Source organism: Plasmodium falciparum, assembly GCF_000002765.6.
Source record: "Plasmodium falciparum 3D7 genome assembly, chromosome: 10".
NCBI lineage: Eukaryota > Apicomplexa > Aconoidasida > Haemosporida > Plasmodiidae > Plasmodium > Plasmodium falciparum.
This window is the reverse complement of record NC_037281.1, coordinates 81,131-108,740: the sequence shown is the minus strand read 5'-3', so window position 1 is coordinate 108,740 and position 27,610 is coordinate 81,131. Positions and strand designations below refer to the sequence as shown.

The window sequence follows — 27,610 nt, the reverse complement described above, 5'->3', positions numbered from 1 at the left end:
TACAGAAGGAATATTGTATTATTATTATACATTATAAAAAATAAGAGATAATAATACAGGTTTTATAAAAGTTCAATAATGGAAAACATAATAAACAAGAAGAATACGAATGGGGGAAATAGTAATATCTTTGTTTTATTAAAATATTCTATATATACTATATTATTATGGATAGTAACAATTACATATAATAATGTAAGTTTATAAAATATTTAATATATATATATATATATATATATATATATATATATATATATATTTATATTTAACTATACATTTTTAATTTTTTTTTTTTTTTTCTATTTATAGTATACTTATAATGGTTATAACAATGACGGAAGTAAACAAGTGAGATGTAAGAGATTATTAAGCGAACCTGCTGTAGAATTTGATACAATTTTTGATGTGTTTAAGGAAAGTTTTCTAGATCAAATGGGTTGTAGTGATCAAGATAAGGATGAAATAAAAAATGCTATGAAAATATATTATGATAATATAGATATGAATGCATTGTCTAATGAAATACAAACCAATGATAATTTCTTTAACGAATTTGGTAATGATGTTAATAGTATTAATAAAATTATGAAAACTGATATTACAAATGAGCAAGGAACTAGTGCGGATAATAATACAACAGAAAATAATGTATCAACATCTCAAGTTGATGAACAACCTGAAGCATCCACTTCAGGAGTAGAAAGGATGAAGGAAAGATCCAATTTATTTGCAAATAACCTAACCGAAGAAAAAAATGATACAGGTGATATTAAGAAAGAAGAAAATAAAAGTAAACCATCACAATTAGATGGAAATAACCATAGTGAAACTTCATCACATCAAGGGGAAAAGAATAATGAAAATGAAACTGAAAAGAAAACTGATCAAAATGAAACTGGAACAAAAAAACCTTCTAAATATACAATGAATCTTGATTCTCCTCTGTTAAAAGGTTCAAGTGAAGGTGAAACTTCATCCAAAAAAGCACAAGAGAAAAGTGTAGAACCAACTAAAAAACCTTCTAAATATACAATGAATCTTGATTCTCCTTTGTTAAAAGGTTCAAGTGGAAGTGAGACATCATCTACCAAAGAATCAAATGATAGTAATGGAGCAACCAAAAAGCCATCAAAATATACAATGAATCTTGATTCTCCTTTGTTAAAAGGTTCAAGTGGGGGTAAAACATCATCTAATAAAGAATCAAATGAAAGTAATGAACCAACTAAAAAGCCATCTAAATATACAATGAATCTTGATTCTCCTTTGTTAAAAGGTTCAAGTGGAGGTGAGACATCATCTAACAAAGAATCAAATGAAAATAATGAACCAACTAAAAAGCCATCAAAATATACAATGAATCTTGATTCTCCTTTGTTAAAAGGTTCAAGTGAAGGTGAAACATCATCTAACAAAGAATCAAATGAAAGTAATGAACCAACTAAAAAGCCATCTAAATATACAATGAATCTTGATTCTCCTTTGTTAAAAGGTTCAAGTGGAGGTGAGACATCATCTAACAAAGAATCAAATGAAAATAATGAACCAACTAAAAAGCCATCAAAATATACAATGAATCTTGATTCTCCTTTGTTAAAAGGTTCAAGTGAAGGTGAAACATCATCTAACAAAGAATCAAATGAAAGTAATGAACCAACTAAAAAGCCATCTAAATATACAATGAATCTTGATTCTCCTTTGTTAAAAGGTTCAAGTGAAGGTGAAACATCTTCTAACGAAAAGCAAGAGGAAAGTAATGTTGCAACTAAAAAACCTTCTAAATATACATTGAACCTTGATTCCCCTCTTTTAAAAAGCGAAACAAAATCAGATGTAAAACGTGGATCAAATAAATCATTTAGTCTAGAAAATATTGGAAAACTCGATATAGGTTCTCTACTTGCACAAAATTTAGAATTACTAAAAGGATTTGCGTTGAATTTTCAAACATTGAGTTTATTTTTCTTGGTGTTTGTTGGACAATTTTATCCTAAACATTTTCAGAAGGCTGCAATATTCATTGGAATGGTAAATGTATTTTTAGAATGTAAACGTTTATATGGTAGATCTCAAAAGAAATTAAAATAATTTTTTTTTTTTTTTTTTTTTTTTTTTTTATTCATAGAAATTTTTATGTTTTAATTCATACTTTTTTATTATTAACAAATATATCGATTTGTTTAAAATTATAGTATTTGTATATATTAACATGTTATTTTTTGAATTTATTCTTATGTGATATATGACTTTTTCTAATATATTTTTTATCTTCATATATATATATATATATATATATATATATATATATAAAAGAAATAATAATGATATTATTTTGGAACATAAAAATCTATTATGAATACATATTGTTTTAATATTGATTCTTTTTTTATTTTCTTTTTTTTAAATATAATTATTTGCTTTTATTGATAATTAAGTATATATTTTTCGCATAAATATAACATTTATTATATGTTTTATCCTTATTCTTTTTTTATTAATATGAATATATTATGTTTTTGTGTATGTGTTTTGTTTTTTCTTTTTTTATTAAATAATTTATATATATATATATATATATATATATTTTTAATATATGTCTAAAAATAATTTTTATTAAATATTAATTCAATAATCATAAAATAAAACATAATGAAAAAAATATAATAATAATATATTATAATATAGATTTAATTATGTGTAATATATAAAGTATACTTTTATTTATTTTAAAATATTTTTATTCCATCTAATATAAAAACAATTTCTTCATAATCTATAAAAAGAAATTTCATTATAATTTTCTATTATTTTCTCTTTCTATTGGGAAATAAATTAGAAGTTTTTTTCCCGTTTAACTCTTAATATTATATATATATATGTATATATAAGAACTTTCTTTCTTAAAAAAATATCATAATTTTTAGAAATAAAAAATTATTATTATATTAATTATTAAATAATTTATTATTTTTTATACGTTGATATCAATTTACCAAAATTAGTATAGATCAAATCTGGAATGTTATATAAAAGTATTGAGAAATTAAAAAATTTATATGTATATAATTTTATTTATAATATTTTGGGGAATTTATTTATTTAATTTTTTCTTTTTTTTTTTCCTTATTTTTCCCTTTAATAATTATATATTTATATTAATAGTTTCGAAAAGAAAAGAAAAAAAAAATGTAGGCAAAAAGATATTATATATAGAAAATCAAATAAGTATACTATTTATTTATATATAATTTTCAATAAAATTTAAGCCATTTGCATGTATTGTTCTATATTATATTATTCTTTTTAGTCTATATTATTCTAGAGAATATGAAAAAAATAAAACAACAACAACAAAAAAAAAAAAAAAAAAATACATAAAATAAATAAATTGTTTGGTAAATATATAATTAAAAATTGATAATTTAAGTATGTTTTATGTAATAATATTGTGTATTCTTATCATTTTTTTATAGAAGAATATATATATATATATATATATATATAAATTATAATATTAAAAGAACCAAGTGTACATTCTATATATAAAAATAAATTTTGGTTACTACTCATTTTTTTTTTTTTTTTTTTTTTTAATATATAGAATATTTGATATATATTTTATTTGGAACATGTATATTATATATATATATCATTATCTAAATATTTTAAGTACTTTATAAAGGAAAAAGATATTATGATTTTTTTTAAATATGATTATTATTATATAAATTATATATATATATATTTATTTATATATTTTATTTGAATTATATATGTTACAATATCCATAATTGATATTCTTTTTTTTGGTAGTATAAAAATTGTTTTATAAAAAAAATAATTTTAATAATTTGTTATTTGTTATCTTATAATTATATTTATATATATTTAAATATTTTACCAAAAAAAAAAAAAAAAATAATAAGTATTCATAATTATTTAAATATAATAAATCTATATGTTATAAAAGAATATATATATTTTATTTGTGGTCTTTATATATATATATATATATATATATATATATTGTACTATTTTGTTTGTTCTTATTATATTTATGTTTATATGTATATATTTTTTTTATAATAATATAGTAATTGAATCTACACCTATAAATGTCATAATAAAAAAAAAAAAAAAAATGACTAATTTAAGATATGGAAATACATTTAATTTTATATGTAATAAATATGATGAAGTTATACAACACGGTTGTATTAATTTAGATAATATGCATAAAAATAATAAAAAGGGAAATAAGAAAAAATATATTAATATTTTTCCAATTATGAAAGTTTTAGTAATTTGTCTCTTATTGTCATTAGTGAATAAATCAAATGATGTAAGAAGAAGAAAAAAAAAAAAAAAAAAAAAAAAAAAAAAGTATAAAATTATATATAATATTTATATATGTTCATCAGTTGTACAGAATTTTACACATATATATATATATATATATATATATATATATATATATGTTTATATTTTATTTTTTTAGAATACATATAATGAGGATATATTTCAAAAGGATAAAGAGAATTGTGGTGGTCTAAGATACAAAAGATTATTAGCAGAACCAATTTTCGGATTTGATGTCATGTATGATTTATTTAAAGATAATTTTTTAGAACAAATTGGTTATAATGATGCACAAAAAAATGAATTAAAAGTTTCTATGAAATCGTTTTTTCAAAGTTCAAATAGTCAAGAATATACCTATTCTAGACGAGAAGATAATATTCATAGTATTAGTAAATCAAATGTGACAAACGTGAAAAGTGTGAAATTTGAAGAACCACAAGATGAGAAAAATTTAATTACAATTGAAGAAATAAAAGCAGACAATAATGATTCAAAAGAAAAAAAAAATGAAATAACTAATATAAACGTGGATGAAAAAAAGGATTTGGAAAGTGTAATTTCCAGTGAAGAAGAAAAAACACCAACTAGTAATAATATAAGGAAAAAGAGAAAGACCAAAAGGTCTCATAAGAATAAAGACAGTAACACATCTTATGATAATATAGAATTGAATAAAATATTAAAAGATGATAATATAGAAGTAAATAAAACATTAAAAGAAGATAATATAGAAGTAAATAATACATTAGAAGAAGATAATATAGAAGTGAATAATACATTAAAAGAAGATAATATAGAAGTTGAAAAACTAATTGATGAAAACAGAGAGTTAATTAAAAAAGAATCTATATATAAAAATAAATTAAAAGAAGATAATATAGAAGTTGAAAAACTAATTGATGAAAACAGAGAGTTAATTAAAAAAGAATCTATATATAAAAATAAATTAAAAGAAGATAATATAGAAGTTGAAGATCTAATTGATGAAAACAGAAAGTTAATTAAAAAAGAATCTATATATAAAAATAAATTAGAAGAAGAACCTGTTGAAAAAGGAATAAAAAGGAAAAATTATCTTTTTCTTATACTTGAAAAGGCAAAAGAAATTCCCCCAGGTGTTATTGTAGGATTATTTTCTATTTTTTACGTTGCACTAGGAGAAAATAGATCATCTTTAATTTTATTAATTGTAATATTTATTTTAACAGTACATACATATTTGGAAGTAAAAAGAATATGTCGATTCTTAAATATAGATTAAAATTTTGTTATGAATAAATAAAATTTAATAATGTATACATTAATATAATATATCTGTATATATGTCTATGTATGTTTGAATAAACAAGAAAGAAAAAAAAAGCAAAAAAAAAAAAAAGCCATACTTAATATTTATTTTGAATTAATGTATGTTTGAAGTATATCAATTTGTTCATAGATATTAAATAGTATGTATATATATATATATATATCTTATAAGTACATTCAAATATTTTTATTAAAATATACCTTTTAGTTATAGACAATATAATTCATTCTTTACAGTTTTTTTTTTTTTTTTTTTTTTTTTTTTTTTTGATGTTGAATAAATACTTATTTATTTTTTTTCTTGTATAAAAAATGGCTTTTTCATTTTATTTAATTTTTTTTTTTTTTTTTTATTGTGTAATAATATATCTACTTATTTTTCTTTTACTTTAATGATGAAAAAATTATGATTCTTTGGTTTTTAAATAATTAAATATTTTTATATTAATTTAGGATAAATGATAATATATTAAAAATACGAATTCTTTTCTTTTCCTTTATTTTATTTTATTTTAAAAATTATATTATATTATATAATTATAAAATATCCGAATGAATTTGTCCAATTTAAAAAAATTACAAAATATTAAAATATAAAATTGAGACAAAAAAAAAAATAAGGCGTTTTCTGAAATTACTTTTATATTTATATAAATATTATTATATGGAAAGTGAATGTTGCCTTTAGGAAAATATATGAACACATATATATTTATACATATATTTTTTAAGGAAAGAAAAAAATAAATATGTACTATTATATATTGTTCAAATGAAAGAAGAAAACCAATTGAGCAAAGAACATTTTAGTAGTATTTAAATAGGATAGTTCTAAAGAATTATTTTATCAGAAAAAATTTATGAATTTTTGTATAGTAACTTGGAAATACTTTGCATATATATGTTGTATATATATAATATATTTTATTATTTAATTATATTTTTTAATTTTTCTCTTTTACAAACAAATTGAATTATATTTTATATGTGGGTTTCCTTATTTACATTCATTTTTATAATTGTTATTAAATATTATATTAATATTCTTAATATAATTTTTGTACTTTTTTTTTTTTTTTTTATTCCTAATTTTTATACAACTGAGTATACTAAAAATAAGTACAACAAAAATTTTATTTTTTAAAAGGAATATAAAGAAATATCAAGAAAAATATAATAAAAAAGGGGGAAACATTAAGGAATAAAAAAAAAAAAAAAAAAAAAAAATATATATATATATATAATATAATTATATATATAAAATAATAAATATATGTATAATTTTATTATATTTATATAATATAATATATAATATATATATTATATATATATTATATATATAATAATATAATGGTGCATGTATATAACCATATATGTTTTTCCTTTATAAAAAAAGAAACTTATGAATAATATATAGTATATATTATATAACAATATTGATATCAAAAAAAAATTTTCTATCTTTTTTAACTCACAACTTACATATATATTTTATTTGTACGTATAAAAAAACAAAAAAAACCTTATTTATTTGTATTATTATAAAATAATATATTTTTATAAAGAAAAATAATATATAAAATTAATACGTAGGATCTCTTTGTACTTGTTAATGTAGGATATATAAAAAAGAAAAAAGAAAACTGTAAAAGCAGAAATACAATTTATAATATATATTATTATTATATATATATATAATATATATAATGCATTATAAAAACAAATACATTTTTATTTGGTTGTAAATAAATAAATATATATATTATTAATATATATATATAAGAAGAATAATTATATTTATAAACATTATTACCCATATATACTTATATATATAATAAATGTATTTATTATATTATTATCATAATTAAAAATTATTATTCTTTTCTATAAAGAAAATATTGAAACTTTTTTTTTTTTTTCTTTTTTTTGTTTTTTCTCCATATATATTATTATATATATATATAATATTGTTTAATTAAATATACTCTAATGATTTAGTATATATAAATTTGTACAGAAAATTAAAAAAAAATAAAAGAACTTGTATTTGAAAGGTATTCGTATGGTTATAATATAATTGGTTAAAAAAAGTAGTATTCTTATAGTTTTTATATTTAAATACTGTAAAAAATATAAAAAAAAAAAAAAATTATATTTGTAAAAGTTTGTTTTGTTTTTATTTTTTTTAAAATATTTTTTACATAGAAATAAATATATCTAAAAAAAATAAATATATATAATATATATATTATATATATATTAGAAATAAGTAACATTTTATTTGTAAAATTATATATAATAATAAAATATATACATTTTTAAATATATATATTTCTTTTTTTAATATGATATATTAATTTTTATAATCCTATTGTTATTTATAAAAATAATAATACTTTTTTTTTTTTTTTTTTTTTGTATATTTTTTATAATGTATCTTAAAATATATTTATATGTATGTATTATATATAATTAATTATATTATTTATATATATTTACTTAAATAGTATATATAGATTTATATGTTTATATTTTCATGTATCAATATAAATATAAATATATATATATATATATATATATATATATATATAGTGATTAGTTTCGTGAATTCATTTTCTTTTTTTTTTTTTTTTATAAATTCTTTATATACATTATTCTTTTATTTTTTTTTTTTTTTTCTTTTACAATGTTATTATTAAAAAGAATATTATGATAAAAGATCATAATAATAACGAAATGAGTATGAATTTTTATACATACAAAAAAATGATTAATGATAATTCCACAAGTTATTCTAGTTCGAAAATGGAACCAGAAAGTAATAGATATATTAAGGGGAAAAATATAAATATTTTTCCGTTATTAAAATTTACTGTATTTACCCTTTTAATATGGATAGTGACATTTATAAATAACGTAAGGAATATTAATATAAAATGAAATTAGAAAGAAATAAAAGAAAGAGAAGTATGTAAAATTATATTATTAATATAACATATATATATATATATATTTATTTATTTATTTATTTATATTTCATTTTTTTTTATATACCGTTTTTTTTTTAGTATGGAAATTATATGAATGATGGGTGTAGAATGACAGATTTAAGTACTAGTCGATTTTTATCCGAACCACTATTAGAATTCGATACTGTTTTTGATGTGTTTAAAGATACCTTTTTAAAAAATATGGGTTGTAGTGATGAAGAAACAAAGAATATAAGATCAACAATGAAACAATATTTTGATAATATCGATATGAATGCATTATCTAAAGAAATGAAAGAAAATGGAAATTTCTTTGAACAAATAGGAAATAATGAAAATACGTTGGAAAGATTTATGAAAAAAGACATAAGTCAATTAAAATGTATAAATGTTGAAAATGCGGAAGAAGGTGAAGAAATACCTAAACCTTATACAGTTGAAGAAGTGGATCCAAATAATCCAAATAAAGGAGAAATTGGTAATATGAAATTTAATTCAAATTTTATTCGTAGAAGTGTTATTACTTTAAAAAAAATAGGCACGTCACCTACTTTTCTTATTACAATGACAGCAATACTTTTGAAAAATGACAATTTTAAGACAGCTTTATTATTAATGGTTGCTTTATTTTTAAAAGGAGTAAATTTTGCATTAGATTTAAAAGCATATAATGATAAATTTCATTTCATAAAATTTAAATAAATATTTAAGAAAAGACTAATTTGATTTATTACTTATAAGGTAAATATATGTAAAGTGATGTATATATATATATATATATATATTTATTTATATGTGTACTTATGTTTATATAAAAATGTGTATTTTTTGCTTTTTATTTTGTTTATATTATATATACCTTCCATAAATAATAGAACTAATAGGTATATGTAATTAAATTTTGCTATTTATTTATTTATTTATTTATTTATTTTATCTTATTTGATTTTATTTTTTTTTACCAATTTATAGTTATATTTATATGTTTTGTAAAATATATAATATGTGTATATATTTCTATATATGTTTTTACATATATTTTATTGATAAATATATTTATATATATGTGAAATGATGATTTTTTTTTTTTTTTTTTTTTTTTTTTGGAAAGAGTTTTTTCCGTTATATTTTTTTACATGTGTTCCTCTCTATAATTAATTCATGACGTTTTGATTATTATATTTTTTTAATTATTAAAATTTACAAGGAAAAAACACAATTTTTTTTTTTATAATATATACATAAAAAATAATATATTTTTAATTTTTTATTTTTTTAAAAATAAAGGAATACAATATAACTGTGAAAAATATCACGGGAGTTATTTATTTCACAATTTAATATATAATAAGGGATATATATATATATTTTTTTTTTTTTTGTCATGTATAAATGGCTATAATAAATGCGTAGCTTATGACTATTTTTATAACATAAAATAAATATGCATAAATTTTTACATTGTACTGGTATAACTAAAATTTTGTTTAATTTAATAATTTATATCTGTAAATATATAAGGATAACTTCCGAATTTTTTATTCTCTTTCAATGAATAATTATAACCATGTATGTACTTTTTTGGTTTCTTGGATATTTCATTTTTTAAAAATGTTATATGTAAGCAATATGTTCATATTATTTAGGGTAAGTTTTCTATTTCTTTATTAATATATATGCTATATTTCTGTGAACATATTTTAAATGTTATTTATTTTATTGTTTCCTTAAATGAGACAAAAAAATTAATTATAATTTTATAACTATATTATATAATAAATAACCATGACAAATTTTTTAAAAGAATCGTCATAAATGTATTAATTAATATTATATATTCTGTAATATAATAATACAAAAATGAGGAAGAACAATAATTATATAAATAGAAATTTATAATTTAAAAAAAAAAAAAAAAAAAAAATATATATATATATATATAATATATATGATAAAAATATAATATATATAATAATATAATAAATATTTTTACATCTTATATAATATGTAAAGCATATTTAAAATTCTGCATACATATTATATATAAAAAAAATAAAATAAATAATTATATATATATATAAATATTATATTAAAATATTATATATTATAAATATATGCATACATTAATATATCGATGGTAATTTTTATTATATTATATAATAATTATATAAAAATATATCTTTTTTTTTAAGTATACAAAATTATAACTTTTTTATAAATATATATTAAATGGAATTAGATTCTTTGGATTTTTCTTTAATTTTAAATATGACAAATATTTTATTATATTATTAAAAATGTATAATTTATTTATTACCATATTATAAATTATTTGGTTATGTAATTACGGATATTATATATATATATATAATATATAATATATTATATATTTATTATATTATATTATTATTTTAAAATAATTAAAAAAGAAAAAAAAAATATATTTTTTACAAAAGTAGATTTATATTAATATTATATTTTTTGGTTATTTTAAATGGTGTTGTTTATATAAAGCATTGATTTATATATTTTATATTATTTTGTCCTATAAATTCTGATGATTTATTTTTTTATTTTTTTATGTATTTTTATTAAGTTTTATTTCTAAAATTAACGAATTTTCAATGTTTTGCATATTATATATATATATATATATATATATATATAAATACATATAATACTTATATAATATGTAATACATAATATTTCTTTTATTTGTTTTAATTAGTAAATATATTTAATATAATGAAATAAATTTTTAATATTTTTTTTATTAATAAAAATATACATTCATATATATAAATATATATGTAAATCAAATTTGAATTATAATTTCAGGACGTTTTATTTTTTTTTATTTCTAATTCTTTATATATAAATTTATTTTTAATATTATACATATATATATATATATATATATATAAGTTTGTAGAGCATTAAGTTAAAAAAGTACCTATTTAAAATATCGAGTGCACCCAGTAAAAATTATAAGACAAAAAAAAAAAAAATATATAAAAAGAAGGGTATTATTATATATTATTGATATAACATGGATAAGACAAATTATAGTATAAAGAAAATGTTTACATATTCTTCTTCTAAACCTAAAATTTTAAGTTTCCTAGGAATAGTTCTTATCTGTATTATGGTGAATAAATTAATATATATGTATAATGTTTGTATAAATTTTTAATTATATATGGTATATAAAATATTATATATTTTTTTGTATTAATATTGTTATAATATCTAACATTTTGTATGAATTATTTATTTATTTTTAGAATTTATGGATATATAAGAACAAAGGAACATCGAACTTTCATGAAGGTAAAGTACATCGTAGAACATTATCAGATAATAATGCAAAAAAAGAAGGTAGATCAGGTATTGAAAAGGTAAAAAGCAAATCACAACATTCTCCATGTAGTATTAGTAATAATGCTGCAGTAGGATATTATGATTATTTAAAAATATATAATGATGGAGAATGTGAAAAAGAATTAAGTGAATCAGATATGGAATTATTAAACCAGGAAAATGATGGTTTTTTAGAAGATATGTCCGATAGTATAAATAAACAAATAAAAGAACTAGAAAATGTTCCATCAAAGGATATTATTCGCAATATTTGGTTTAAGGTACATTGTAATGAGAGAAATAAATTTCATTCTCTTATATATAGTATAAGAAAAATACATGATAAATATTTTAGTGATACCAATAAAAATGAAGAACTTGGTAAAAAAGTATGGAATAAATGTTGTGCTATAATTACTGAAGAATTATTAAAATTAGATAGTATTCAAAATAGTCAATTTCATAATTTAATGCAACAAGAAACAGTAACGCTTCAAGAATTTGAAGATTTTGTTAAATTTAGTGTGAATGGATATAAAAATACAAAAAAAGAAACCAAAAAAATTTGTATTAAAAAATTAAAAAAGGCATTAAATCAGAGATTATAAAGAATTAGGAACACTCTATAAGATAAATTTTTAAATGTTACATGTTATATATTATACGTTATTCAAATATATATACATAAATATATATATATATATATATATATATATATGTAATAGTTATGGGAGATGAATACAATTTTCTTTCTTTGTTTATTTATTTCTATTTTTGTTTATTTGTTTCTTTCTTTTTTTTTTTTTTTTTTTTTTTTTTTTGTTAATTATGAAACTTTGTAAAAAATATTCATTTGTTGAACTGTAGAATCATATTAAATATATTAAAAACGTATTAAGATCATATATATATATATAATAAAAGTTTAATATTTTTTCCTAAATACAAATTATTGAATTGAGAAATATATAATATTATAATGAAAAAAATATATATTAATGTATCCTTCTTTGTTTTTGAACACGTCTATTTAATGTAGAATGTTTTAGTAAGGATATTAAATAATATGCATACATATATACTTATATATCATTTTTATATGTATAATAGGTTTATAACATAAATGTTTTAGGTTCATTATTTCAAAAAAATATATATATAAATATAAATATATATATATATATATATATATATATATATATATACATATATATTAACAATAATTTTAGAATTATATACGTTTTAAGTTATTTAGAATTATTCTTTATTTTTATATAATTTTTTTAAAAATATGCAGTTTTGATATTAAATTTTTTTTTCTTTTTGACATATTTTTTGATTAAAAAATACAATTAAAAAATATTAATAATATTAAAAGATTAATTATAAGGATCAAATATACATATATATATATATATATATGTATATATAATTAATATTATTAATGTACTTTTTTTATATCAAAAAAAATCAATAAAAAATATTGATACGTACATGTAACCATATTCAATAAGAAGTGAAATAAGTATTTAAAAAATGACCTTAATTATTTTATTTATATATATAAATTTTATTTATTTTTTTTTTATATAAATAGAAAAAGGTTATATTATATATTAATTAATATTTAAAAAAGAAGAATAATAATAAATTAAAATTTTCTCATATATAATAAATATTAAAGAAGCCATATTTTATAATGAATAAATAAATAAAATATATGTTAATATATATATTATTTACTATTTTAAGTTTGACTCTTTTTTTTCACATTTATAAATTTTTTTTTTTTTTTTTTTTTTTTTCAAAAAGGAAATATTTTCAAATCATATATATATGTTATATTATATATATTATATTGTATATATATATATATATATATATATAATATATTTATAGCTTGTCTATTTATTATATATTTTTATATATATTAATATAAAGAGTTCAGCATAGATATATATGTAACTATAATATAATTATAATATAAATATAATAAATAATTTGATCTAAAAGTATATTTAATATATTCGAAATATATAAGATATTTCTAAAAATGATTTATTAAAAAAATATATGGCTTATTAATATTTTCTTTTTTATAAAATACAGAATTTTTTTTATTGAAAGTATTCTTATGTTTAAAATTATTCTATTAGTAAAATGAAGCAAATATCATTTAAAAATATTTTTATAATATAAAATGCATAAATAATATTTTATTTTATTTGATTTGTTTTTTTTTTTAAATTTATTATTTTGTTTAATTTTTTTTTTTTTATATATATATATTATTTATATATAATATATATTATAATATGTTTTTATAAATTTTGAAAAAAAGCTAATTTAAAAATTTATATTTTATTTAATATTTTTTAAGGATATTATTAAAAAAATGTATTATGAAAAATAATTAAAAAAAAAAAAAAAATATATGATTTGATTGTATATATAGCTGCTATATTTATAATAATTTGAGTAAAAAAATAAAAACAAAGATAAAACTTTTTTGGTGATAATTTTTTGTTCACTATATTTATTATTAAGATGTACATAAAACACTGAATAAAATAAATAATTGGATCTTTTTACTCCGTTATAAGAAAAACAATAAAATTAAAATATTATATATATATATATATATATATTCCTTTTTTTTTTACATGACAGAAATAATTTTAACAAGTGATTTTAAAACATTTTTATTTTTATCGTTCATTATTATAATTCATTTTTATTTTTTGGTATTTTTATATAATTTATACTTTATTGTAAAAATTAAAGTTTACATTCATATTTTATTATATAATATTTTGATACACTAAATAAAAAAATATATATATTATATATATATATCATAATATTTACGTTGCATTTAAATATTATATGCCTTGGCTATTCTTTTGCACAATTTAGTATAAGTCATTGAAAATAATTTTATTCTTTATTTTAATATTTTATTTAATTTTTTTTATATAAAGTGCAGTGACAAGCAGTTTAAAAATTTTTATATATATATATAGAAAAATATACTTTTTGGATATATATATATATATGTGTACGTATAATTGAATATTAAAAGAAAATAAAAAAAATTATATATATATTTATATTGTGTAAATTTTAGTTGTCAAGTTTCAAATTAATAATAAATGAATAAATATAAGTTAAACATGAGAAATATTTTAAGGTTTATGCAACCAAGACCATGTGCGGTTTTTTTTGTAGCCGTAGTTTTTATTTTTTTAAAAGTAAGGTTTTAAAATAAATATAAAAAAAAAAAAAAAAAAACAAAAAAAAACTTAAGTATACACACACATATATATATATATATATATATATGTATCTTATTTTTTGCTAGTATATTTTTTAAGAAATAACTTTATATTGTCTATTATTTATAGAATGCATCCATATGGGAAGAAAAAGGAGGTATTGAAATTAAAGCAAGACAAATTAAGATTTTGTGTGAATTATGTATTGATAATTATCAGACTTTGAGAAACAAAAACAGTGAACATAAAGAGAATGATTCACATCAACAGAAGGATGTAAATAATGAAGAACGCAAAAAGAAAAAGAAATCAAAAAAATATCAAGATGGTAAGATAGATGATTTTTCAAATACTAATGATGTGACATTTGATAATACATTATATGATATGGAAGTAGTACCTGTTCTTAGAAATAAAAATCATCAGAGAGTTTTATCAAATGAACAAATAAAAGAAAAAATAGATAGTTTAGGTGAAGTTGTGTCTGTTCAAGATATGCATAAAATATTTGATTTAATACATGATAATGAAAAAAAAAAGTTTTTTAATATGAAAGAAGATATACATGAATATAGTGAAAAATTATCTCAATATTATGATATACCTGAAAATATAAAAAAAAAATGTTGGTTAAAGGCAAGTTATGAAATGGAAGAAACTTTAATAAATAAAGAAAATTTCTTTTTTAAAAATTTTCATGTTTTTGCTAATATTGGTGAAAGAAAACGTAGTTCACTTTTAGATGCCATTTATGGATATCAAAAAAAATGGAAAGAAGTTAGATATACAGTTGATGAAACTTGGCGTGAATATATTTACCAAAAATTTATTGACTTTGATAACAAAAGAAAAAGAAAATTACGATCACAATAACAATAAGTTTATAACATATATATATATATATATATATATAAGAAAAGAAATAATATAAATAAATGAATAAAATTATATATGTTTGATTTTTAAAAGCTTTATTTAACGGTAAATATGCATGTATATGGTTCTTTCCCGTTATATATATATATATATATATATATATATATATATATATTTTTTTTTTTTTTTTTTTTTTTTTTGTTAATATTTGTAATAAAAAATACCATAAAAAAAAATAATTCTGTTTTCCCTAATTTTTATATGAACTAAAAAATTAATTATTGAATTTATAATATGCTACTTTATTTTATTTTTTTTTTTTTTTGATAAATATTAATTGCTTCTTGTATTTATAATAATATTTAAGTTAAAATATATTATATTATTCCAAAGAAATTTTTTACATGAAGAATTTAATATGTATTTCGCAGCTTCTCAAAATAACACATTTTTGTTAATTAAAAAAAATATATATATATATATATATATATATATATTTCTTATATAAAATGATCAAAAATATTATATTTGTAAACTAGTTTTATTTCTTAAATATTATTTGAATAAGAAAATAAATTATTAAATGAGTTATAATAAAAAATGTACGTATTATCATTAAGAATTATAATATATATATATTATTATACAATACATTTTCTAGAAACAATACTAATAATAAAAATTAAAAAAAAAAAAAAAAGAAATATTAGTAATATGCCAACTCAAACATTTTATTGTATACATCTTAAAAAAAAAAAAATTTCATAGTATTATATATACCATGAATTATTAAAATACTATATATATAAAATAATAATAATATATTTTAGAATAATAATCTAAGATGCAAGATATATATTTTATTAAAATTTAAAAAAATGGGCAAGTCTTGTTTTTTCCTTTTTTAAATACATCATATAATATATCCTAGGTGAAAGAGAAATATATACACACATATTTATATTTTTATATATTATTATATATATATATATATTATATAATATATTCATTTGTGTAATATAAAAACATTTAAAAATAAAATGCTTCATAGTATTAACATAATTCGAAATAAATTTATTCTTAAAATTAAATTAACACACTTTAATAATCAAAAATATTTATAAAATATATTTTTAAAATGTAATTTATTCTTTAATTTTAACATTATGATTATATATATTATAACTAACTAACTAACTAAATATATATATATATATATATAAATATATATATATGTGTAAGAAAATACGTGTAATCGTACATATATATAATATATATATATATATATATATATATATATATATATATATATACATTTATTTTATGCACATTTTAAATATCATTTATTCATCTTTTATAATTTATCATTTAAAATGATAATTTTTTTTAAATAAAATATATTAATTATTTGTATTATTGATTATTATTTATTTTATTAGTAGTATTTTTAGTTATTATATTTTTTTTTTTAAATGAATTCTAATAAATATTTTTATTATTTAAAAGAAATAAAGTAAAAAGTAAATAATTTTCTCTCAAGCATTACTTTATTTATTATAATAATATATCTGTTTCTTTTATTACCAGTTTTTATGAATTTTTTTTTGTTTTAAATTATATTATCTTTTTGAAAATTTTTTATGTTTTTAGAACCTAACTGCTTTTTATATAAGTATTATTAAAATATATAAAAATGCTTATAATAGTATATTTAATATAATTTAAAAATAAGATAATACCACATTAAGACTAATAAGTACAATATATAGATAAATATAATAATAAATTGGAAAAAAAAAAAAATTGTTTTTTGCAGTCTATTAATTTATTATTCATATATATATATATATATATATATATATATATATATATATATATATATTTTTCTTTTTATGATACTTTTATTATTTTATTTTAATTTTTTTTTTTATTTTTTTAAGTTTTATAATATATATTATACATTATATAATTATGCTACCATAAAGTTTTTAGAAAACAAGATTTATTCCATATTGTATAAAAAAAAATATATATGTTATTTTAATATTAAAATATATATAATATATGGATAACATATTATATATATATATTTATATTTATTTATGAGTTTTTAAAGTAATAAAAATATTACATTAATGTATTTATATTAAGAATAATTTATATATGCATATAATATTTATATATATACCATTACATGTATTTTTATATGTGAATAGGTAAAATTTTGTGGTACGAGAGTAATATTTAAAAAAAACATTGAATTTTTTAATATATTATTTTAAAGATTAGTTCTATTGTATGATCGATCATTTGAATTATATATATATATATATATATATAATATTTATTTTTATATAATTTTTTAAAATAATAAAAGTATTACTTTTTTATATTTATATTAAGAATTATATATTATATATTTATATATTTGAATATGTAAAATTTTATGGTAGTAGAGTAAAATATTAAGAAAAACATTGAATTTTTTAACATATTATTTTAAACATTTGTCTTATTGTATGATTGATTATTTGAATTGTATATGTATATTTTTTCTTGTTCTATTTTTTTAAAAAATTTCATTTTTTTTATATATTACATGTTCTATATATACAATAATGTGAATAATAATATGTTTAATATTTTAATTATACTTCTATATTTTTTTATTGTTTTAATATAAAAAAAAGAATTATTTTTTTTTTTTTTTTTTTTTTTTTATAGCATTTATACTTTATTTATTTTTTATAAAACAAAAACATACAAAGAAGAAAAAAAAAAAAAAGAAAGAAATATTGAATATTTGATAATATAAATAAATTATATATTATAATTCTTATATATTCTTATTTTTAGAGTAATTTTTTTTTTTTGTTAAAATGTATATATATATATATATATAATTGTATATATATATATTTATGACATATTATATAAAAATAGTAACGTCTACTATTAAGTTTTTTTAACTTTTTTTTGTATAAATATATGTATATATATATATATATATATATTTTTAATACATTACAACATTTATTTTAATTAGTGTTTTTGTTTTTGTTTTGATATGTTTTAAATGCTCATATAAATAAAGTATAATTTGATTTTATGTTTAAAAAAAAAAAAAAAAAAAAATTAATATAAACATGAATGACACATATAGTTGTCCATAAGTTATTATTTATATTATTAGATACATTTTTCATTATAGAAAGTATCAATTCAAATTCATCTGTATGTGTATAATATTAAAACAATTGTATATTTTATAACTTATATATATATATATATATATATATATTTTTTTTTATATAATTTTTTTTTGTGTGTTTAAGTGTAAATTGTGCATTAAGATTTTATGTTCGTAATTTCTAACATATTATTATATATATGTGTATATATTTTTTTTTTTTTCTAAAAGTAGAAATATTGAAAATATTTAAATAGACTGCTTTATATTAATCCATTCACCTATATATATATTTATTTTTTTTATTTTTTTTATATTTGTTTGTTGGTTTTAATTTGTTGTTTTATATTTTTTTTAAATTTAATTGAATATGCTCAATTTTAGGAGGTGGAGTTCAATTATATGTAAAGAGTTAATGATAAAAATTAATATAAAATCAAATGAATATAAACTTTTCTCTATTTATTTCAAAAATGATAAGAAAAATACAAAGAATTGTTTAGTTCCTACCGTATCTAAACGTATTACTATGACAGTTCTAGGAATGATTTATTTGTTAATTAAAGTAAAGTCAAAATTTTAATTTAATAATAAATATATGATTATTAGAAATATATATATATATATATATATATATATATATATGTGCATATTTATTTTACAACTTCGTAGTTATATATATATATTTAATTTATTATTATATATTTGTCATTATTTTTATTTTCATTTTTATTTTTTCCCCTAGGATGTTGCATTAATTGAACATAAAAAGATATCACAGTTGAAAATTGTTGATAGATATACGAGGAAATTAGCTGAAGCTTTAAAAGATGATGAAAGATTTGAAAAATTGTTATTGAGTAACGATATATATGATAAAACAGGAAACAAATCAAACGTCAATGATCATGAGAATGTTAAGGAGGAAACACTTAGTGATGTTAATTATGATAATAATGAAGATGAATTAAGTAGTCATATTCCAGATGTTAATTATGATAATAATGAAGATGAATTAAGTAGTCATATTCCATATGTTAATTATGATATTATCAAACGTTTGATTTATGATGATAGTAAGAAATATTATTTGAATGAAAAAAATAAGGAAGAAATAAGAAATGCTGAAAAGAAATTTAAAAATATATTAAATGAAGAGAAACATGATAAAGATGATTATATAATATTTGATGATGGTAATCCAGAAGTTCATTTTTTTACTAATAAAGATAATATGAAAATAGCTAGATATGCTTGGTATATTCCAAATGCTAAAGCTCATATATTTGCCCTACATGGAATTACTTCACACTTAAGAAATGAATATTTAAATTACTATGGTAGACCTAAATGGGTAAACGAAAAAAGGAATACAAATGGAGGGGATATAAAAAATGAGAATGGAAGTACAAAAAAGGGTAAGTGTGAATCTTGTGATATTAACGAATTGAAGAAAAATGTAAAATCAGAAAATGCCTCCCTCAAAAGTGCATCTGCACATTCTATTATGAGTGATACGGAAAAGAAGAAAAATAATTTAAAGAAAAATGTCCATTCAGAAAGTTCAGTTAGTGAAATGAATTTTAAAACACATATTGATGATACGAAGGTATTGCTAATTGATGAAAGTGATAATAATGAAAATGTTGATAGTAATTTATATTATTGTTCATATTGTGGTCTTAGTGATTATTGTAATTGCGGGGAACGAACATTATCATATGAAAATAGCTGGATACAAAAATTTAACGATAATCAATTTTCATTTTTTGGTATTGATAATCAATCTCATGGTTTATCAGATGGGTTCAAAGATGAACGTTGTTTTGTCGATGATTTTGAAAACTTTGTTTTAGATGCTGTTCAAGGTTTAGAAATATTTATAAAAGAGTTGAAAGAAAAAAATGATGTAAAACCAATAATAATTATGGGTACGTCTATGGGTGGTTGTATAGCTTTAAAAATGTTTGAATACATACATAAATTAAATAAAGAATGGAAGTCACAGATTAAAAGTTTAGTACTTATTTCTCCTATGATTAGTGTGGAGAGACAGAAAAGTAAATTTACTAATAGAATTTTAATAAGTATAGGTAATATACTTAAGGGATTCCATCCTCTTCTAACGCTTGATGTAAAAGAAGGTGGTTCAAAATATCCATGGATTAAATATGATTCTGAAATCGATCCTTTTCAATATTCTGAAGGATTAAAAGTTGGAATGGCGTCCGAATGTGTAAAAGGTGCTGATAATTGTATGAAACATAATATTCTAAAATATATAGATAAAAGTAATGTTGATATTATGATTCTGCAGTCAAAATATGATGTGACGGTTGATCCTACAGGTACTGTTAATTTTATGAAAAAAATGATAGATTTATACAACAGTAAAATTGACAAAAATTCGAATAATAATAAGGATATTAATGATACAAAAAATAAAAAGAATGTAGAAAGAACTAATTTAAAAGGATTTAATAAAAATAAAGAGAAGAAACAAGTATCAGCTGATGACAAGGATGTATCTAATTCTAGTGAATTATTGGATTTGGATAATGAGCCATGTAAGCATTTAGAAGATTATACAGTTTTAGAAGGTAATGAATTAGAACCTGACAAACATTTATGGAAATCATGTAATCATGGATATTATAAGAATTTTAAAAAGAAAATAAAATCCGAAAAAAATAATAAAAATGATTCTGATAAGGAAGACAAGAAGTTTAAACACTTAAGTGCTCACATATTAAATTATGGTGCTCATAGTTTAGCATGTGAACCAGAAACAGCAGAAAGTGTTGATATTTTAGTTAATTGGCTTAATAATATATATCCATAATTTATAAACCAGAAAAAAAAAGAAAGATTTTTTTTTTTTTTTTATCATTTTTAATGATATTTCATTCCGCTATAAAAAAATGTTATGTTTTTTTAATAATTAACATTATAAAATATTTTTTATACCGGAATTTTTATATGTCTATTTAATATTACACCTTTATAGTGAATAGATAAATGAATAAATTAATGTTTATGTAAATAAATAAATATATATACATATGTATATTTATTTATTTATTTATTTTATTTTTTTTTTGTAAATGTAATCATATCTATACACATCATTCATTATAATAGTGTATTTTACGTATTTTAATTTTTCTTTGATTATTAAAAGATATATTTTTTTTCTAGTGCATATTATTAATTAAGTTATTCTTATTTTTGTATATTATTAAATGAAAATAAAATATATTTTTATTTTACTGTATTGAATTTTTTTTTTTTTGTATTAATAATATGTGCATAAAATATATATGTATATATATACATATATACATATAGATATATTTATTTATATTTATATAAAAGGGAAAAAATATATTTAGGAAAAGACTTTAACATAATATAATATTAATTTAATATCTTTATTTCTGAATAATTTTTAATTTAAGAGTGAAAAAAGAAAATAGGCAATTAATGAATATGCATTTGTTTATGTGTACTTTTTTTTTTTTATATAATATTATTTTATATAAGAAGGATAAAAACATTATATTATATTATATTAAGATTTGTTATATAATTAATAAGCTTAATATTGAATAATATTTCTTTTTTAATTATTAAAATATTTAAGAGAATGATTTGTTCTGAATAGAAAATGTTTTTTTTTATAAATGAATTACATCTGAGATATAATACAGCAACATATATAACATATATATATAGAAGACATTTATAAGAATAATTTTGCTTATGAAATAGATTGTTTTTCATTAGTGCTTGATAAATTATTTCATGCACATTCCATGGAAGTCTCTTGTTTGATCATATATTCTAAAAATTTTATATGATATTTAATTTTTGATATTTAAATTCATATTCTTATTCAAGAACACAATTTCTAAATTTTTTGTAGTCAGGTATGATTTTTTCTTCATAAATGTCTAGCACCACGAAAAATAATTTTATATTCATTATTTATTAATAGATTATTATAAATCCATTTATAAAAGTATTCATTAAGATTTCTTTGTATAATAGTTTGTGTCATATATATATATAAAAGATATTATTTCATTTTCTCTATTATTTATATGTGGAATTTTCTGTTACTATATATTTCAATTTAAAAAAAAATAATAAATGTTATATAAGAATATAATTAAAAGACATAATTTATTATTTTCGTTATTCATTGTTTGAAATCATACATGATAAATTTATTTTCTTTTATTATTTATATAATTTAATGGTAATTTTTTTTTTTATTTTTTTATTTTATGCATATATTATTTGTATATTTTAATTGATTTGATACTTTGATATGGAAATGTATGTCAATATATATTACACAATTCATCTTTTTTTAATTCTTAAAATATATTTCAATATATTTTTGAATAATATTATCTTATGTATGTATAATACTTCTACAAGATGCCTTATAAATTGATATCTTTTTTTACATATTTAATTTATTATTATAATATTCTAAATTATTTTACAAACATTTATTATACTCTTTTATGTCCTAATTCAATCTTTCTATTTTTTTTTAAGCAATAATATGTTCCTATTATTTGATAAAATTTTGATAGGAAGAAAATTATTACATTTAACTTTTTCAATTAGATTTTTATAGCCTTAATTTTTTTGACTGACATACTGTAGAAGAATTAGTATTTTAATTTTCTTCATGACTTAAAATTTATTGTGTATCAATATATGCTTGATGTTGTTGAAAAAATGTTTTCTTTTTATGTTCTTATAATCTAAAAGATTGGAATGCATATATTTGTAAATTTCAATATATTTTAGATATATAAAAGAATAATATTATATTAATATATATATATTTTTATTTGTTCTTTTACTTAAAAAATTTAATATGTTACCAAAAGATGAAAATAGATCAACCTAATTTTATTTACAAAAAATATAAAAGAAAACACAAAATTTTAAGATATAATATATTTGTGTATTAATTGTTTCATTACTGATTTTGTAATTATTATACATAATTATATTTTTATAAATCATTCCTATCATAATTTTTAAATGAAGAAAAAGTTTAATATATTAAAAAGACACATTTATAAAATTATAATTAATTTACAATATAAATAAAAGATACTAATTATATTGTTAAGTATTTCACATAATCGGAATTTATATTTAAAATGAAAAGAGCAAGTTATATCTATTAAAACATTATGCACTATATATATATATATATATATACATACATACATATTCCTATTTATAGTTATTTACGAATGTATAATAACATAATATTATAAATGGTAAAATTTAAAAACAACAACAAAAAAGAAGTTAAAGAAATATACTTCTTTTTATTCTTAAAATAATAATACATTTATTATTTTAAATCAATGGTCGAACAAATATTTTTATTATTTTTTTGTTCTATATTCTAAAAATATATGAGACATTTTATTGAGGTATTATTATTATAAATTTTTTTTTTAGTTTTTATTTTTTTATTTCATGATTTCAAATTTATTTAATATACTTGGAATGATTTAAAAATTCATTATATATTATTATTATATAATTTTATGTAACAAAACATTATATATATATATATATATATATATATATATATATATCATTTATTTTATAATATATAGAAAATTTATAATAATATTAGTATGAATAAAAAGCACCTTGTGAACAATATTTTTTTCCGTTTAAAATAAAATGTATTATGATTATAATAAATATAGGGTACAATATAATATCACAAAAATAATTTAAGATCAAAATTATATATATATATATATATATATATGTTGTACTTTTAATTTAAATGTAATACAACCAAACATTATATTTTGTCATTATTAATATTTTAATTTTTTTATTATATGAAAGAAATATATTTATTTTATATGTGTATGTGAAGATTACAATAAAAATTCTTAAAGTATAACCTATTCTATGTATATATATATATGATAGAATACGATATATTATTAATAAGGAGAATAAATATTATTTTTACGAAATAAAATATATTTAAATGAGCTTACATGTTAAAAAATAATAAGGTAATATAATATTATGCATTATTAACACATATATACACATATTTTTACAAACTGATTTTCTGTATTTTAATGTTTTAATAAAAAAATACCTTATATTTTCTATAAATTTTATTTTTCTTTATTATAGAATGTGTCATTTAATTTTTTTATAATTAATTTTATTCTTATTTATTTCCACTGTATTTATTAATTTAAATATTCTTATGTTTAATTAATATGTAAATATAAAATATATATATATATATATATATATATATATATATATATATAACCTTTAATCTAATGGATTAGTTCAATTTTCTTCTACATATACAAATATATAATATATTATAATATATTCATTTTATTATTTTTTTTGAATATTATATGAATATATATTCTAGTTCATATAAGTAGTATGAAATAATATATATATATATATATATATATATATAATATTTATGACGTAATATATAAAAAAAAATAAATACATGCATATAATACATTATAACGTTATTTTATTATATATTATAGATTATAATCTATTATGTTAATATATATATATAATATATATTTAATAAGATTGTATAAAATGCATAAAAAAAAAATATATATATATATATATATAATAAGCAAATAAATAATATGAATAAAATTTGAATATAAAAATTTAATTTAAAATTTTTTCAGAATAATTATTTTTTATTATATTTATTGTTTTTTTTTTTTTTTTTCCTTTTTACTTTTTCATTTCTTTATTTTTTTTTTTTTAAAGAATATATTTTTTATATATAGTTCTTTTAAATTTCGCATATTTCTTAAACTTGTATTTATATATATATATATATATATATATATGTAATATAGAACGGTTACCAACGAAATATATTTCGTTCCAATTTATATATTTATGAAGAAAGTATACATTTGTCCGCCGAAATAAAATTTCAATGTCGTTCTTGTATGCAAGAAAAATAATATTAAATAAATAAAAATAAAGAGTCAACTTTAAATATTTTTAATAACGACAATATAATAACTACATGTTTTTATAAATAAAGGATACATATATTTGTAGCTGTATGTTGTTTTTTTTATTCATTATTTTATTATTTTTATTATATAGAAAAATATGCATATATTTAATTTTTATAAATTAAATAAAAAAAAATAATTTTTTCATTGAAAAAAAAAATATATGCCTATTTAATATAAAAAAATATTTATATTATATTTAAAAAAAATCTTAAATTTCTTTAAAAAAAATTTTTTTCTTTAAAAAAATTATCACTTTTTTAATAAAATTTTATTCAAAAAAATAATATAAAATTAATTTATTATATTTTTTAAAAAATATTTAAAAAATTTTTAAAAGAATCATTTTATTTTTATAATATAAATTTAATATTTTAAAAAAAAACAAAAAAAAGCTTTTTTGAAAATTTTTTATTAATATTATAATATTTTATTTTATAATTATTTAAAATTCTTTATTTTTTTTTTAATATTTAATTCCAAATTTATTATAAAAATTTATTTTATATAATTTTATTTTTTTAACTTTAATATATTTTATTCAGGATGAAAATTTCAAAGATTTTATTTTTCTTCGTTGCTATCATAGCAGTTAAATTATTTATCCCAGGATATGTTTTAGGAGGTAGTAGTGGATCAGGTGGCGTAAAAAAATTAACAGATGCTCAAAAGAAGAAGAAGAATATTATAATATTTTCTTCCGTAGCTTCTGTTCTCGCTGCCTTAATAGGTGCTGGTGTAGGTTTTGGAATATATTATAAGAATCATAAATCCGATAACAAAGATGAAGGAAATGATAAAAAAGGAAGCAATGATTCTAAAAACAAATCACAAGAAGGAAGCACACCACTTTTAACTGCTAAAGCTTAAGCATGAATTTAAAGAATTAGTTTATACATAGAAATACAAAAATCATGTATCAGATAATTAAAATTGGATTATTTTTATTTGAAAGGATTATAATATAATTTACCAAATAATTGAAGTTATCAGAAAAATAAAAAAAAAAAAAATGCAAAAGGAATTTTGGGAATAAGTTCTTTTTTTTTATTACATATGGTTTTGGAATACAATAAAAAAGGATATAAATATATATATATATATATATATATATATTATGTATATATGTGAACAAAATACATCTTTATAAAAGAA

General features: G+C 16.3%; 7 protein-coding genes across 7 annotated transcripts; all 7 read left to right on the top strand.

The window, feature by feature from the left end:
* Positions 1–78: 78 nt before the first annotated feature.
* On the top strand, positions 79–2,088 carry PF3D7_1002100 (EMP1-trafficking protein; the record flags this gene model as incomplete). Its single annotated transcript, XM_001347274.1, has 2 exons — positions 79–195; positions 310–2,088. The coding sequence occupies 2 exons, from the start codon at positions 79–81 to the stop codon at positions 2,086–2,088; spliced, it is 1,896 nt and encodes a 631-aa protein (XP_001347310.1).
* A 1,969-nt stretch (positions 2,089–4,057) lies between these two features.
* PF3D7_1002000 (Plasmodium exported protein (hyp2), unknown function) lies at positions 4,058–5,623 on the top strand (the record flags this gene model as incomplete). Its single annotated transcript, XM_001347273.1, has 2 exons — positions 4,058–4,342; positions 4,499–5,623. 2 exons carry the CDS (start codon positions 4,058–4,060, stop codon positions 5,621–5,623), a joined length of 1,410 nt encoding a protein of 469 aa, XP_001347309.1.
* Positions 5,624–8,379: 2,756 nt separating this feature from the next.
* On the top strand, positions 8,380–9,362 carry PF3D7_1001900 (Plasmodium exported protein (hyp16), unknown function; the record flags this gene model as incomplete). Its single annotated transcript, XM_001347272.1, has 2 exons — positions 8,380–8,586; positions 8,739–9,362. 2 exons carry the CDS (start codon positions 8,380–8,382, stop codon positions 9,360–9,362), a joined length of 831 nt encoding a protein of 276 aa, XP_001347308.1.
* A 2,347-nt stretch (positions 9,363–11,709) lies between these two features.
* On the top strand, positions 11,710–12,628 carry PF3D7_1001800 (Plasmodium exported protein (PHISTc), unknown function; the record flags this gene model as incomplete). Its single annotated transcript, XM_001347271.2, has 2 exons — positions 11,710–11,808; positions 11,945–12,628. 2 exons carry the CDS (start codon positions 11,710–11,712, stop codon positions 12,626–12,628), a joined length of 783 nt encoding a protein of 260 aa, XP_001347307.2.
* Positions 12,629–15,214: 2,586 nt separating this feature from the next.
* PF3D7_1001700 (Plasmodium exported protein (PHISTc), unknown function) lies at positions 15,215–16,168 on the top strand (the record flags this gene model as incomplete). The annotated part of the gene is made up of 2 exons (XM_001347270.1): positions 15,215–15,271; positions 15,425–16,168. The coding sequence occupies 2 exons, from the start codon at positions 15,215–15,217 to the stop codon at positions 16,166–16,168; spliced, it is 801 nt and encodes a 266-aa protein (XP_001347306.1).
* Positions 16,169–19,731: 3,563 nt separating this feature from the next.
* On the top strand, positions 19,732–22,203 carry PF3D7_1001600 (exported lipase 2; the record flags this gene model as incomplete). Its single annotated transcript, XM_001347269.1, has 2 exons — positions 19,732–19,926; positions 20,107–22,203. 2 exons carry the CDS (start codon positions 19,732–19,734, stop codon positions 22,201–22,203), a joined length of 2,292 nt encoding a protein of 763 aa, XP_001347305.1.
* Positions 22,204–27,001: 4,798 nt separating this feature from the next.
* On the top strand, positions 27,002–27,325 carry PF3D7_1001500 (early transcribed membrane protein 10.1; the record flags this gene model as incomplete). The annotated part of the gene is made up of 1 exon (XM_001347268.1): positions 27,002–27,325. The coding sequence occupies one exon, from the start codon at positions 27,002–27,004 to the stop codon at positions 27,323–27,325; it is 324 nt and encodes a 107-aa protein (XP_001347304.1).
* Between the last annotated feature and the right edge of the window lie 285 nt (positions 27,326–27,610).